The sequence below is a fragment of the Carlito syrichta genome, unplaced genomic scaffold (genome assembly GCF_000164805.1).
Source record: "Carlito syrichta isolate Samal-C Ts95f unplaced genomic scaffold, Tarsius_syrichta-2.0.1 Scaffold314748, whole genome shotgun sequence".
Taxonomy (NCBI): domain Eukaryota; kingdom Metazoa; phylum Chordata; class Mammalia; order Primates; family Tarsiidae; genus Carlito; species Carlito syrichta.
The window spans coordinates 661237-676487 of NW_007258844.1; the positions used below are offsets into that span (position 1 = coordinate 661237).

At 52.6% G+C, this 15251-nt stretch overlaps 1 protein-coding gene across 1 annotated transcript in view; it reads left to right on the forward strand.

The window, feature by feature from the left end:
• Positions 1-15251, forward strand: part of TUBGCP3 (tubulin gamma complex associated protein 3) — a 73956-nt gene that overhangs the window by 47280 nt on the left and 11425 nt on the right. The window contains exons 17-20 of the mRNA XM_021719479.1: positions 589-724; positions 8524-8612; positions 8700-8831; positions 12247-12387. Of these exons, the coding sequence (XP_021575154.1) occupies positions 589-724; positions 8524-8612; positions 8700-8831; positions 12247-12387 (498 nt within the window). The remainder of the gene's footprint in view (positions 1-588; positions 725-8523; positions 8613-8699; positions 8832-12246; positions 12388-15251) is intronic.

Genomic DNA, 15251 nt, shown 5'->3' on the forward strand with positions numbered 1-15251 from the left:
CCACGTGCATGCTTGCACCCGAAACTCTCTTGGCTGCAGTTCGCAGAAAGCCCTGTGCCGTTTGTGCGTCGGCCATTCCTGTCCTGAAGAGTTACTACTTGTGGCGTATCGGGCCTCCAGATTTAACTGGGCTTCCGTGTTTCCATTTGTGGGCCCTGGCTGCCACCGGGGTGTGTGGAAGGAGGGTCTGGCCAGTCCTGCCACACAGGCTCGTCCTCTGTTGGGGGCCATGTCCGTGTGCAGGAACCGAGGCACTGGAAGCAGTCAGTCCCCTGTGACAGCACTGCAGGATTCTTTGGGGCTCTGGCTGCTGAGGGATGGGCTCTGCTGCCCATGAGTCCCGCAGCCTTGGGGCGGTGTCGTCTAGGCTCTAGCTTCAGACCAGGGCCAGGCTTCCTAGCTGTGTGCCACCAGGCCTCTGTGTCCCCGTCTGTGCAGGCCATGTAGACATGCCCACCTGCCTTCTGGCACCGCGGCTCTGCCTGGGACACCGCAATGCATGCGGTCGTTGTTCTAGCATGGCACTCCTTAACGCTCACCACCTACCCTGCAGACTCTCCCATGTGCTCCCGTCTCTGCTGTCCCTAGGTGTTCACTCGGGAGTGCATGGGCCACTACCTGCGGGTGTTCAACTTCCTGTGGAGGGCCAAGCGGATGGAGTACATCCTCACGGACATCCGCAAGGGACACATGTGCAACGCCAAGCTCCTGCGGGCCATGCCAGGTAACTGTGTCAAGCGCGGGCACACACCCCACCTCCCCCCTGGGGAGTGCCAGATAAGCACGTCAGCTGTGGGTGCACCCCCTCTCCACCTTCCCCCGGGCCATGCTAGGTAACCCTGCCAGCTACAGGCACACACCCTATCGCCTCCTGGGGTGTGCCAAGTAACTGCATCCACTGCAGGCACACCTCCTGCCTTCTCTGGGCCATGCCAGGTATTGGTGTCAGACATGGGTGCGTCCCCCACCTCCCCTCAGGGCGTGCCAGTTAACCGCATCAGGCAGCCCCCTGACTTCTCTGGGCCATGCTAGGTAACCACATCAGATGTGGGTTCACCCCCGTCAGCCTGTCTCCAGGGCCATGCTAGGTAACCCCGTCAGCCGCAGGCACCCCACTCCGCCTCCTCCTGGGCCATGCCAGGTAACTACATCAGGCTGCGGGGTGCACCCCGCCTCCCCATAGCCCCAGCAGCGCTGCAAGAGTGGAGGCTGCCCTAAAGCTGTGAGCTGAGAGGGTGGGCGCTGCTGTTCTGCTTTGCATGTGGGTTTTATAAAGAGGCTTGTTTGTGACATGGCTTATCTAGGCTTCAGAGTAAGTCAAGAAAAAAGTGGAGTTAAGCTATACTGTCTCATTATTTGGAGTTCATTTAAAAGGAAATTTGTTTCTTACTCTTGCGTTCGTATGTATACTGTAATTTTAAAAAAAATGACTATTTTAAAGGAAAGAAAGCCATTTAATAAATCACTGGCTCATTTAAAATTTACTTAGTATTTAATTGCATTCTACTTGAGAAGCTCTGTAGTGTTTGGTTCATAAAGCAGGGCCTAAAAATATATCATTTTATAATTTAAAGTTGTAGTAAATATTATCAGATGTCGGATAGGATGATTTTAAAGTTGAATGACTTTAGTGACAAATAGTTTTTTTTTTGAGTTGGAGTCTCACTCTGTCACCCAGACTGGAGTGCAGTGGCCGCTCCCGGCCACCGCAGCCTCGACCTGCTGGGCTCCGGCGATCCTTCCGCCTCAGCCTTCCGAGTAGCCGGAATTACAGGCATGCACTCCTGTGCCCGGCTGATTTTTTTTTTAATTTATTGTAGAGATGAGGTCTCGCCAAGTTGCCCAGGCGGGTCTCGAACCTGCGGGCACAGGCAATCTACTCACCTCAGCCTCCCAAAGCATGGGATTACAGGCTGAGCCACTGAGCCCGGCTTAATTTTGAAATCTTTATATTGAAGTTGATTTGGTCAACACCTTTGTGAGAGTGTGAGTGAGTATCTCCAAAGAAGAACAAAACTGTACACGCCCCCAATCCTGCGATTGGAGAAAAGTGACTTAAGAATAAAAAAGGAGTGGCCGCGGAGAGGAGCCGGGGTCTGCACTGCTGTCCCCAGTGAAGAAACATCTTTCCAAAACAGTGGCCCAGAAGCTTGGGCAAGCGGACAAGCAGCCTGAACCGTGGGGCGTGTGGCCTTGCCTTTCATGCTGGCCTTGCTCCCTGCTGCGACTCACTTGGAGGACAGCAGTGGAAGGAGTCCCCGGCACAGTGGCAGGACGGGAGGGGCGCTGTCTTTGAACCCTGTGCTGGTGGACGGTGGCTGCCCCTGGGAGCTAGGAGGGTTCATGCCCAGAGCACGCCCGTGGCTCACATCCAGTGTCTGTCCTCTTTCCCCTTGGTTTCTCGCCGTCTGTCTGCCTCTCCTCCGGCTTCATGGACGTGCACTGTGAGCTCTCCACGGGGCTGCTGCGCTCGCGAGATGGGCTTTCCTGCCCTTCTGGTCCCGTCTGTCTTATCGTGGGTTTAGACCAGCCCAGGGCCACATGGTGCTCAGCGTTGTCGCGTTTCTGTCTTCAGAATCAGCCTCTGATTCCAGCTCTGGGAGGCTGAGCCTTGACATCTGCAGCATCGGCTGGTGGGACGTGCCGTTCCGAGCTGAATGGCAGCCTGGCGGTGTCGGTGGGAGTTGCCCTTCTTACACTGCGTGGTCAGCAGTGAATGCTTTGATCGGTTCTCTTTGTGCAGGAACACATATGCTTTGCCGTTTGTCGAACTGGTCGTGTCCATGGCTGGGTCCTGCTCCACAGAATGGAACCCTGGCTCCCTCCACTGGTCCTTCCCTCCATCGTGGAAACTTCCCAAAGCATTTTCAGTAGCATCGTGAGACTGCCTTGTGCGCAATCGCTGATCACTTCTCCTGGGCTGGACCTGTAGTCTTTCCTCTAGTTTTCCAGCCGTGTAAATAGTTAGCAAATGCAGCCTGGTGCGCTTCTCTGAGCATTTTTCGAGAATAGACGGATTGAAAGTGGAGCTACTGACTGGCAGGTGTGAATTTTAGTTTTACTTTGCATTTGCTAACCCTTAGTATTCATATTTTCACTCTGTTGACACATGCTATCAGGTCACATTTCAGGAAAGGTGTGCCGAGTCAGTTCACATCCCAGTAGGCACAAGTCTTGTGGTTGGAAGTTGTCTGTATCGCTGTGTTTTTGCTAATGGTGGGCATTGCATTCAGTATATAACTGGACAAAAACTGGAAGTTCATTTTAACTTTAATTTGTGCCTTTTAGATTTTGTTTTTGAAATTACTGATAAGTGCAAACACTTTTTCTCTTTTTTGTGCTACTTGTGCAGTGTGCCCCCTTATCCACAGGGGGTGTTCTAAGGCCCTGGAACCGCAGACAGTGGCGAGCCTGTGTCCACTGCTTGCTTTCCCTTACACGTGCTGGGGTCAGGGTTAATTCATACCTTAGGCAGAGTGGGAGGTTGACAGTGGCAACCAGTAACAGAATGACTGGTGAAACACTGCACTGTCATGAGAGTCACGTGGATGTGCTCTCCCCAAAGCCTCTTCTGTCCTGCCAAGCTGGTCACCGTGACAGCCAGTGATGGATGGGTAGCTGGTGTGCACGGGGTGGGGGGTGCGGGACAGAGGGTGTGCCAGCTTCCCGGACAGCATGGAGCACGACACCACTCAGGCCAGGCTCAGTGTCAAACTTGGGAGTTTGTTTCTGGAGTTTTCTACCTCTGTATTTGGGCTGCTAAGGACTGTGGGTAACTGAAACTGCAGAAGCAGCCCTCGATGGGGTGGGGGGGCAACTCTGTGCGCATTTTGCCAGTGCTCGTGTTCTTAACTTTAGTCCATAAGTCTTTGAAAGCTGCTCAGGGCCAGGCAGCTTCATGAGCAGAAATCAGCAGCTGGTCTTGCTCCTGCAGCACATTAGAGATGTTCTTCCAGCCTTGCATCTTGGGCAAAAAACACAGACAAGCCATACGCAGTGGCCCACGCCTGCAATCCCAGCACTTTGGGAGGCTGAGGCCGGAGAATTGCCTGAGCTTAGGGGTTCGAGACCAGCCTGGACAACTTGGTGAGACTTGTCTCTACAATAAATAAAAAAATAAGCCTGGCATGGTACTATGCACCTGTAGTTCCAGCTACTTGGAAGGCTGAGGTGGAAGGATTGCCGGAGCCCAGCTGGTCGAGGCTTCAGTGGCTGTGAGTGTGCCACTGCACTCCAACCTGGACAGTAGAGTGAGAATCCGACTCAAAACAAACAGACAAAAAACACAGGCAGAACCCACCGGGTGCCTGAGAATGGCCTGTGGGGTGCCTCGAAGGACAGTGGGGTCTCATGTAAGACTAATACTTCCCACCCAGATAGTATTCCAGTAATTCACCCAGATAACCACCTGCTTCATTGTGTGGCGTGTGCAGTTAAAGGTGAAGTTACATACTGTGGACGAGGGTTTTGGTAATGGTCTGCCAAGAGAATTGTACCCATTTCCAACATATGATAATCTGTTTTAGGCCTTTGCCAACCCTGGGCAGTGCTAGTTTTTTGAATATTTACTATTCACTTGGACAAAGCAATGGTTAAGCCAAATGGGTTTTAGAGTCAACCACTGAAAAGTGTCTCTGCTGGTGGCACCTAAGTGCATGTGTCAGATGGTGTTTTCCGGAGTGGACATTTCCCGGAGTGGACATCAGTCACCGAGCCACCCTGAGCCAAGGAGCTCACATGCGGGGCAGGAGGGAGTGCGGAAGCCTTCTTTCCCCCTCAGATCTTTTCCGCCCACCTTTCAAAAGCCCGGCATTGAAACAATCCCCCTTTGGCCTCTGTTAGCAGTAAAGTGACCTTGACGCTCTGTGGAAGAGGGTGGGTGTGTCCATTCTTCATGAAGAACCAGGAGGAGACCCTCTGTGAGGTCCTGGTGGGCGTCTCGGCCCGGAATAGCGCGTCCCGGTCTCCTTAGATTTTTAAGGCACTCGTGTATTCCTCGGAGACGGAAGCAGTGTGGGAGCTGCATTTCTCACGGGCTGTGGAACGAGCTGCCTGCTTGGAAGCGACTGCTGCCAGGCTTGGGTTTGCTCTTCTAGGTGTTGAGCTCGGCTTGCTTCCAGCGAGATGTAAAATTCTGTTGTCAAGTTAGCGTTTGTACACAGAACTCTCGATTATTTCCTAAGTGGTAATAAAAGGCTCCTGATGATCCTTCCTCTTTTTAATCCTGCTGAACAAAACGAGCTCTGGCTATGACAGTGTCTTCCTCATCTGTGAGCCGAGGGCAGCGTCTGCACGCAGATGTCTCTTGGCAGGACCACATCGTAGCAGCGGGGCAGGGAGGGTTCCCAGGCTTTTACATGGAAGACATTCTGGCGATGCCACGGTTGCCTCCTCAGCGTGCATGGGGGGAGCATCTTGGGGTGTTGCGGTCACCTCAACTCGCAGGGGGAGCATTTGGGGGTGTCACGGTCACCTCAGTGCAGGGGTGAGCACTTTGAGGTGTTACGTTCGCCTCCTCAGTGTGCAGGGAGAGCCCTTTGGGGTGTTATGGTCACATTCTCAGACTTCAGCGGGGAGCCCTTTGGAGTGTCATGGTCGCTTCCTCAGCATGGAGGGAGAGCACTGTGGTGTGTTACCTCTTCAGCAGGCAGGGACAGCACTCTGGGGGCATCACTGTTGCCTCCTCTGCCTCTGCGGGTCTGGAGGCTGCAGGGGGGCGGGGTGAGGTTCCAGCCGTGACCCCTAACCCTGCCCTGCCCCTCAGCCCTGATCTGGGCCTCATCCTAGCCCTGCCCTGCCCCCCCAGCTCTGTCCCGCCTCCCCGACTGCTGCCCTGCATTCTCCTCTGGTTCACACGGTCTCCCGCACATCTGGCTGTCCTCAGCCATAGATGGCAGCAGACCAGAGCAGACGTGACAAACACAGGGAAGGGTGGCCTGGTCCAACATGTTGTAACGCAAGACACACCAAGCCTTCATTCTCGTGCTGCTTTGTCTTCCTTGTAACCATATTGTACCACTTCTAAGTTTCTGCAGTGTCTCCATTTTTTAACAGAATGTGTCTTAAAACCTGTCCCGCTGGCGTCGTGGGCACTGTTAGCAGGACCTGGCACTTGGCCCAGCTCCTGAGTGCCTGGGCTGTGTTCTGTGCTGGGACAGCAGTCAGTGCAGCACCGCCGTGGCCAGGTGTCTTCAGAAAGGTGACCCTGTGGTTCTGTGTGGCATCGAAAAGCCACTGTGCAGGCAGGGGTGTGCGCTGGAAATGATGGACGGGTGGTCAGCAGAAGGAGCGGAAGTCCACCCCTCTGTGTGCAGCAGCCCACACCCTTCACATTCCTACAAGGGCAGCAGGACATGGGTGCCGCGGGGCCCTGCTAGGGGCCTGTCACCACAGGACTGAGGTCAGAGTGCTTGGCAGCTATGGGCAGTAGTGTCTCGTCTTAAAAATGAAAGTGTCTTAGATGCGGTGAAACGATGCTAAGAGATGGGTTGAAGCTTTCTCTTTAAACAGTTCTCTGTGTGTGTGGACGAGTCGGCCCCAGTGGGCCTCAGTGGCTATACAGGCATGAAAAGCCCTCTGTGCCTCCCTGCGGCCTGAAGGGATGGAGTCCTCCTGTCGGCCACTGCAGACCAGCGCGGCTACGGCCCGGGAGCCCCTCTCCTGCCCCGCGGTCGAGTGGCTGCGGCTGGTTTCTTAACCCTGGCCTCAGTTTCTGCCCCCAGGGGTGGGGTGAGAACGGCTGGGACTTAGACTACATCTGTGCAGGAGCTCTCAGACCAGCCCGGCTCACGGGGAGCACCCCGTCGTGGTGTCACCGGTCTGTGGGGCCAGGACAAGAGTATGGCGCAGAGAGCCTGAAAGGCGGGTGGGGACTTCGAAGCAAGTCGCAGCAGGTGCTGCTTCCCGACACGCCTCTTGGTCCTCAGTCTTGAGAAAAAGAACCCGGTGGTCCTTCAACAAGGTCTGTTGTAAATAGCATAGCAGTGATCACAGACACTGGTTGGGATAGGTGGTGGCTTCGAAACATGAAGAAGCTGTTTTTGGATATTAAAAAAAATAAGCCTTAGCAGCAGGCAGTGCCGTTAGTGGTGATGTCTGCAGAGGCCAGCACGGCTCAGCCTGGAGTCTTCTGAAAGCCTGCAGGGGCCTGGGAAGTTCGGTCCTGGCAGGTCCTGATCTGAGTTGCCTGCCCAAGGCCGGCTCCGTGCGTCTGCTGGACCTCAGTGCCGGCATTGCTCTGCCCGTGGGATTCTTACATAGCTGTGGTCAACCGTGGAAGGAGACGCATAGTTCAGACATAAGCTGCAATGTGTTCAGGGTGCTTGGGAAAGGGATTCTAGGGTGTTGCCAGGACAAACTGGGTTTTCTAGAAATTAAAGGGTGGAGGCGTGCCTCATGAGTTGATTTCGTAACCCTAGCCTTGGAAGTTAGAGGTCCAAAATACCATTGCATTAGTGATTGGTTGATTTCTCACCGGGGAAAGAAAGCCACTGTGTATGTGGATTCCGACTCTGAGGTGTGGGTTGTTAGGTCGAGTCACTTCAAGGGGCAGCATTCCCAAGGCAGCAGCCGCGGGTTCCCGCCCTCAGAGGCTCCTTCGTAGAAGACGTGAAGACGCAGCCCGGTGCCCGGCGCAGTGTCTGGGTGCAAGGCAAGGCGGCTGTCCTGGAAAGGAAACCGGTGGGTGGGAGTGAGCAAAGGCTGGAGAGGAGCGCTCGCGTGGCCATGGGCTGCCGAGCCCCCGTGGCTGCGCACATCTGGACGGGCACCTGAACCGCGGCTGCAGCAGAGCGTCCAAGTCCCACCTCCCTCCAGGGAGCCACCATCCATGTGTCTTTTGTGTCACTCGTCTGGCTCCCTGTGATGGCAGCGACATGCCAGTTCTCCGTGATCGAGGCGTCCACTGCCTGAGGAGAGCAAGGTAGACATTGACACAGGAGCGAAAATACACACACGTGCCGATTATTGGGTGTGGGAGGAGCCAATACCGTGGGAGAAAAACACGAGGCCCTGGCGGACGTGCGCAGTTCAAGAGGGCTCCAGGTATGCGTCCAGCTGCCCCAATGGGCGGGTGGGTGTCAGGGCAGTGGGGAGGAGGCAGGGTCAGGGGTGTCGCCGAGAGGGGGTGGGACCAGAGGAGCGCAAAGGCCCGGATTGCAGTTGTCAGGGGAGGGGGCTGGAAGGAGTCGGTTGTGACAATTCGCGAGAGGCAACACATGGCAGTTGGGAGGGAGATCTAGGTTTGCGGCTTTGGGGCTGAGGCGCTAGATTAGCGTAGCGTGAAAGTTTTCAATATAACTGTTGAATATGCTGTGGTTTATTTCACGCGTTCCTCACTGGGTTAAGGGCTGTAATGCTCCTGACTTGTGTGGCTAGAACAGCACAGAAGCTGACCGTGGAGAGCTGGCTGCCTGCTAAGGTCGAGAATGCCCACATGGCATTTTGGGACGACTGTGAACGGGGTGGAGGGAGCGCACACGTGGTCTCGAGGCGCGCCCCACCTGACCCGGCTCTCCCCCGCAGAGTTCGCTGGGGTGCTGCACCAGTGCCATGTCCTGGCCTCTGAGATGGTGCACTTCGTCCATCAGATGCAGTACTACATCACATTCGAGGTACGTGGCCGCACGGGCTCAGCCTGCGGGGCTGTGCAGCTGCTGCCCGGGCGTGTGTGCCTCACGCGAGGGCTCGTGGCTTTCCAGGTGCTCGAGTGCTCCTGGGACGAGCTGTGGAGCAAGGTGCGGCAGGCCCGGGATCTGGACCACATCATCGCGGCCCACGAGGTCTTCCTGGACACCATCATCTCCCGCTGCCTACTGGGCGGCGACTCCAGGGTGAGTCCCACCGCCTGTCCTGGGGCTCATGGCAGATCCCGCGATGTGGCCTTGCGGCCTGAATGCGGGTGGCTTTGCTCAAGGTTGGAAACTCGAGGATTTCTGAGCAGCATCGGCACCACCGAGCGGAAGCAGGAGTGCACTCCCAACTGGGCGTGAGCCCGGTCGCGAGAACGCCCGTTCACGGTCTGGCTGGAGGAGCAGCCCGTGTGGGGATCCATCAGGGAACAGCTGGGAGCAACGGTGGGGAGGCGTGGTGGGGAGAGCTGCACAGCAAGCACTGCGGCAGGGGCACGGCACCCACTGTCACACTCATGAAGCTTCCGGCAGCAGACAAGGCGTGTCACACCTCGGGTTGCCTTTTTCTTCTCTTACCCTGGGACCGTGGGCTTCTCGTGTTCTCATTTGCTGTGTCCAGCCAGGCTGCTGGCTGGCTTTTTCCCCCCGAAGGGCCTGTGTTCTGGCAAATGGTGAGGTCGAGGAGCAGCCCATGTGGGGTGGCAAATTGTGAGGTCGAGGCAGAGCTTCATGCACATGATTGCGTGACCCGTGTGTTTTCTGAGACACTTTGGCCTCCCACCTCCCCTGGCGCACCTCGGGGGCCCTCCGCGGACAGTGAACGGCTTCAGGGCTTGTGTTCTGTGTAAATTGTAGTTGATCTAGTGCATGAACTGTGACTGAGAAGATCGTCACTGTGATGTGCTGAACCTCATTGTTAAAGAATTGCCGGTCACGTGTCCGAAATGACTGAGGTCAAAGACGCTTTTAGCTGGAAGGTTTTGTGGGTTTTATGAATAGACCCCACAAAGGTAAAATGTTCACAGATAATGATTGACTTGAGGAGCCCTTCTGCCTTCCCTGTCTGAGGCTAGCTTGTGGTCAGGCTACCCTGTGGAGGCTCGCGGCGTCTGCTGGTGGATGGGGCTCTCTGCTCCGTAGGTGTGGGTGAGCGTCCTCAGCACACGCACAGAGGGCTGTATGACGATGTGGCAGCCAGCACAGTCCCTAGGCTCCCGGCCGTGCGTGCCTCGGCCAGGCTTGCCAGCGTTGTGGTGCAGTCCACAGTGAGTCAGACGTGGACCAGCAGGCCAGGGCCCTGGGGCCGAGTCCCACATAATAACTTTTGACTCCAGTGTTCTGTTGAAAGGGCATGACCCTAGTCTCCAACAATGAACTTAATTGTAACATCCGAGCAAGATGTGTACCACAGTGACTGGCGTGCATGTTTTTACCTATTGCTGTTGTTTTTGAACAATTAAAAGTCATTGTGTGTACGTGTGTGGGTGCGTGTATTCTGCAGAGGGGTTTGCAGTCACCAGAGTTCATGCTTTTCTGGAAAGGCTTGGGCTGCTGAGGAGAATGCCATGCTGGTATCAGTCAAGCCTGGTACACATAGAGTCCCACACCTGGTGAGCGGTGTCGGAGCTGTGGCCTCCGTGGAGATGTGAGCGTGGTGTGTGACTCAGCTTGGCTGTTACAGGCCTGGCCTATAGGTGACTCCACAGGCGAGGATGTCACCAGGGCAGCAGGTGCAGCCGGGTGTGGCATTCGCGATCTTGTGTACAGGGTGATGTGGAAGTGGGGCCCGGCCCACCCCCGAGACCTCGCGCACTTCTGAACGTGTCTCAGGGGCTGGTGGCTGTGCTCTCACTTGGATGATTTGTTCAAAAATCACTTAAGAGGTTTTCTTTTTTTTAAAGAAACCCAACTTAGAAAACAGAAGGAAAACAGTCTGTTATGGACCTGAGCTCTTTTGAGTGGAGCATTTTTATGATGTCACCCACTAAGACAACTAAGGCCATTTTGATGCTGATAATTTTGAAGTGGAGACCATGCTGTGACGGTGCAGGGCTGTGTGTGTGTGTGTGTGTGTGTGTGTGTGTGTGTGTGTGTGTGTGTGTGTGGCTTTTGTTGGTGCAATGTGGAGAGAAATCTGACTTGCACCAAGAGTTGGTGCTGTGGCATCACCAGGGGCGGCGTCTTGCAGTGCCTTACGGGGGCAGCTTGTCTGCGGAGCAAGTGTCAGGAGGTCACCTTGTGGTTGAACTCACTGTCCCCAGGAAAAGAAGGTGGATTTGCCTTTCAGTGTAATCCAGAAGCAATCTAGAGAGTGAAGCCTGCACCAAGAGCAACTCGTGAAATCTCTCTTTGGTTTTGTTACTTTGTGGTGAGACCCTCCGGGAGGACAGGATAGCTCTAAGACGAGTCCTCGTGAGACTGCTGCTGTGTTGGTCATGTGTCGTTACAGCTGGAAAAGCCACACCTTCGGAGCTGTCTGTCTTGTGCCACGTTGAATCCACGTTGCTTTTGTGGCTTGTGATGTGGCAATTGGTGTTCGTTGTTGGCTATGATATTTGCAGACATCCCACAGGACCTTGGTCATATCAAGGCGGTTCCCTACTAATCCTGGTTTCTTAAGATGCTTTGTTTAATTGAGTGGATTGAGTGTGTCACAGTGTTTTCCTGCACTGTTGAGATTATCCCCCCCAAAACGGCTAGTGGACACTCTATACCCAAGACGGCAGACGGTGGAGGCTACCCTTCTCTTCAGGTGTGGTGCATGGCCATTGGCAGCACTGAGAAACTGGCTGCTGGTGATGTTAATTTTACCCCTTGCCCCAGCTCCCTGCTTTGTCCTGCTCTGCCCTCCCCACTCGCACCAGGTCTAATGTGTTTGCCCAGGCCTGGGACATGTGGACTATGTCGTGTGTGTTTTAAGGTGTCTAAGTGTGGATTTTGTTGTTTCCCTCTTCCTTCCACACCACACGAGGTGAAAGATTAATGACGTGGTAGACGCACACGGAGGAAGGCGGGCGCCAGGTGTTTGTGCATGCCGGAGAGGTGTGCCGTGGCAGGGAGTGAAAACAACACCAGGAGATTTGTCCCAGGTGTTAAGCCATCCTTCTAGTCCTGGGAGAAAGCACAATACCAATTTTTTAAACAGGCTGGCTGAATTTGCTTTTTCTGTTGCATTCAGAGTCTCCTTTCTTGCAGTCTCCATTGTTGGATTTTGATGGATCTTGAAAACACTGAGGTGGCTTCCTGTTCTTTTGTATTCCTTGGAAGAGTTCCACTCATAACCGCCCACTACCTAGCTTTGGAATTTGGGGCACAATTCTGCTTTTGAAAGGTTGAGACTTGGAGGTGGTTGCACGGAACATGTGACCTATCAGAATACGTGGTCACTGCGACTGCTCTTGTGAGGGTTGGGGAGGTGTCACAATGACTTGTGGTCTCCAGCCTGGGCTGCCTGGGAGCTTCAGCAGATGTGTGTGAGCGACTGGAGCAGTGGCTGGTGGATACTGGACAGCTTCAGTTCATGTCTCATTTTAGGATGTCTATTCACTAACTTAATGTTAGTTAAAACAGTAAGCTTGTTGAGGCTCTACTCATAAAAATTGTTGTGTCTCTTCAGGCACTGTTAAACCAACTGAGAGCTGTGTTTGACCAGATCATTGAGCTTCAGAACACCCAGGACACCATCTACAGAGCGGCCTTGGAGGAGCTGCAGAGACGGCTACAGTTTGAAGAGAAGAAGAAGCAGCATGAGGTTGAGGTGAGGTCTTTACAGGAGCAGGAGGTTGAGGAGTGGTTTTTATACCATCACGAGGTTGAAGTGTCGTTTTTATAGTACCACGAGGTTGAGGTTGGTCTTTATAGCATCTTGAGGTCGAGGTTGGTTTTTATAGTATCATGAGGTCGAGGTTGGCCTTTATAGTATCTTGAGGTCAAGGTTGGTCTTTATAGTATCTCGAGTTTGAAGTTGGTCTTTGTAGTATCTCGAGGTTGAGGTGTCATTTTTATAGTATCAGAAGGTCAAGGTCAGTCTTTAAAGTATCACAAAGTTGAGATCAGTCTATAAAGAGGTCTAGGTCGGTCGTTATAGTGTCTCAAGGTCGAGGTCGGTCTTTATAGCATCTCAAGGTTGAGGTCGGTCTTCTCGAGGTTGAGGTCAGTCTTTATAGCATCTCGAGGTCGAAGTAGTTCTTTCAGGAGGTTAAAGTCAGTCTTTATAGTATCATGAGGTTGAGGTCAGTCTTTATAGCATAACGAAGTCGAGGTGTGGTCTTTATATAGCATCCCAAGATCAAGGTGTGGTCTTTATAGCATCTCGAGGTTGAGAATGGTTTCATAGCATCTCAAGGTCGAGGTCAGTCTTTATAGCATCTCAAGGTCGAGGTCGGTCTTCATGGCGTCTCGAGGATGAGGTTGGTCTTTACAGTGTCTCGAGTTCAGTCTTCATAGCGTCTCGAGGTTGAGGTTGGTCTTCAAAGTGTATCGAGGTTTAGGTTGGTCTTTATAGCATCTTGAGGTCGAGGTTGGTCTTTCTTGAGGTCAGGTTTGGTCTTTATAGCATCTTGAGGTCAAGGTCGGTCTTTATAGTTTCGAGGTCTAGGTTGATCTTTATAGCATCTTGAGGTCAAGGTCGGTTTTTCTTGAGATCAAGACCGGTTTTATGGCATCTCAAGGTTGAAGTTGGCCTTTATAGCATCTCGAGTTCAAGTTTGATCTTTATAGCATTGTGAGGTTGAGGTTGGTCTTTATAGCATCTTGAGGTCGAGGTTGGTCTTTATAGTCTCGAGGTCTAGGTTGGTCTTTATAGCATCTTGAGGTCAAGGTTGGTCTTTCTCGAGGTCAAGGTCAGTCTTTATAGCATATCGAGGTTGAGTTTGGTCTTCATAGCACCTTGAGGTTGAGGTCGGTCTTTCTTGAGGTCAGGGTAGGTCTTTATAGCATCTCGAGTTTGAGATCGGTCTTTATAGCATCTTGAGGTTAAGGTCAGTCTTTCTTGAGGTCAAGGTCAGTCTATAGAATCTCGAGGTGCGGTTCGTCCTTATAGCATCTTGAAGTCTAGGTTGGTCTTCGTAGCATCTTGAGGTTGGTCTTTCTTGAGGTCAAGGTCAGTCTTTATAGCATCTCGAGGTCGAGGTTGATCTTTATAGCATTTCGAGGTTAAGATTGGTCTTTGTAGCATCTCGAGGTCGAGGTTGGTCTTGGCGTCTCGAGGTCGAGGCCAGTCTTCATGGCATCTCAAGGTTGAGGTCGGTCTTCATGGCGTCTCAAGGTCGAGGTCACTCTTTATGGTGTCATGAGCTTGAGGTCTGTCGCATCTCAAGTTAAGGTCAGTCTTTATAGCATTTCAAGGTTGAGATCAGTCTTTATAGCATCGTGAGGTCTTGGTTGGTCTTTATAGCCTCTTGAGGTCAAGGTCGGTCTTTCTCGAAGTCAAGGTCAGTCTTTTGATTAGCTCGAGTTCGAGGTCGGTGTTTATAGCATCTTGAGGTCAAGGTCGGTCTTTATAGTATCACGAGGTCGAGGTTGGTCTTTATTGCTTCTCAATGTCGAGGTCAGTCTTTATGGCATCTTGAGGTCGAGATTGGTCTTCATAGTGTCTTGAGGTCAAGGTCAGTCTTCATAGCGTCTTGAGGTTGAGGTTGGTCGTTATAGTGTCTCTAGGTCGAAGTTGGGCTTTATAGTTTCTCGAGGTCAAAGTTGGTCTTTATAGCATCTCAAGGTCGGTCCTTGTAGCATCGCAAGGTCGAGGTTGGTCTTTATAGCATCTTGAGGTCGAGGTCAGTCTTTATAGTATCATGAGGTTGAGATCGGTCTTTATAGCATCTCGAGGTAGAGGTTGGTCTTCATAGCATCTTGAGGGTGAGGTCGGTCCTGACAGCATTTGAGGTCGGAGGTTGGGCCTCATAGCATCACAAGGTTGAGGTTGGTTTTTATAGTATCTCTAGGTCCAGGTTGGTTTTCATGGTATCATGAAGTCGAGGTGGGTATTTATAGTATCTCGAGGTCGAGGTCAATCTTTATAGTATCTCGAGGTCGAGGTCAGTCTTTATACTATCTTGAGGTCAGGTCGGTCTTTATAGCATCTTGAGACTGAGTTTGGTTTTTAATAGCATCTTGAGGTCAAGGTTGGTCTTTCTCGAGGTCAAGGTCAGTCTTTATAGCATCTCGAGGTCGAGGTTGATCTTTATAGCATTTCGAGGTTAAGATTGGTCTTTGTAGCATCTCGAGGTCGAGGTTGGTCTTGGCATCTCGAGGTCGAGGCCAGTCTTCATGGCATCTCAAGGTTGAGGTCGGTCTTCATGGCGTCTCAAGGTCGAGGTCACTCTTTATGGCATCATGAGGCCATAGTTGGTCTTTATAGCATCTTGAAGTCGAGGTCGATCTTCATAGTGTCTCAAGGTTGAGGTCGGTCCTCATAGTGTTTCGAGGTCAAGGTCAGTCTTCATAGTGTCGAGGTTGGTCTTTATAGTATCTAGAGGTCAAGGTCGGTCTTTATAGGATCTCTAGGTCCAGGACAGTCTTTACAGTATCACAAGGTTGAGGTTGGTCTTTATAGTATCTCGAGTTCGAATTTGTTCTTTATAGCATCTTTTTTTTGTTTGTTTTGTTTTTGGTTTTTTTTTT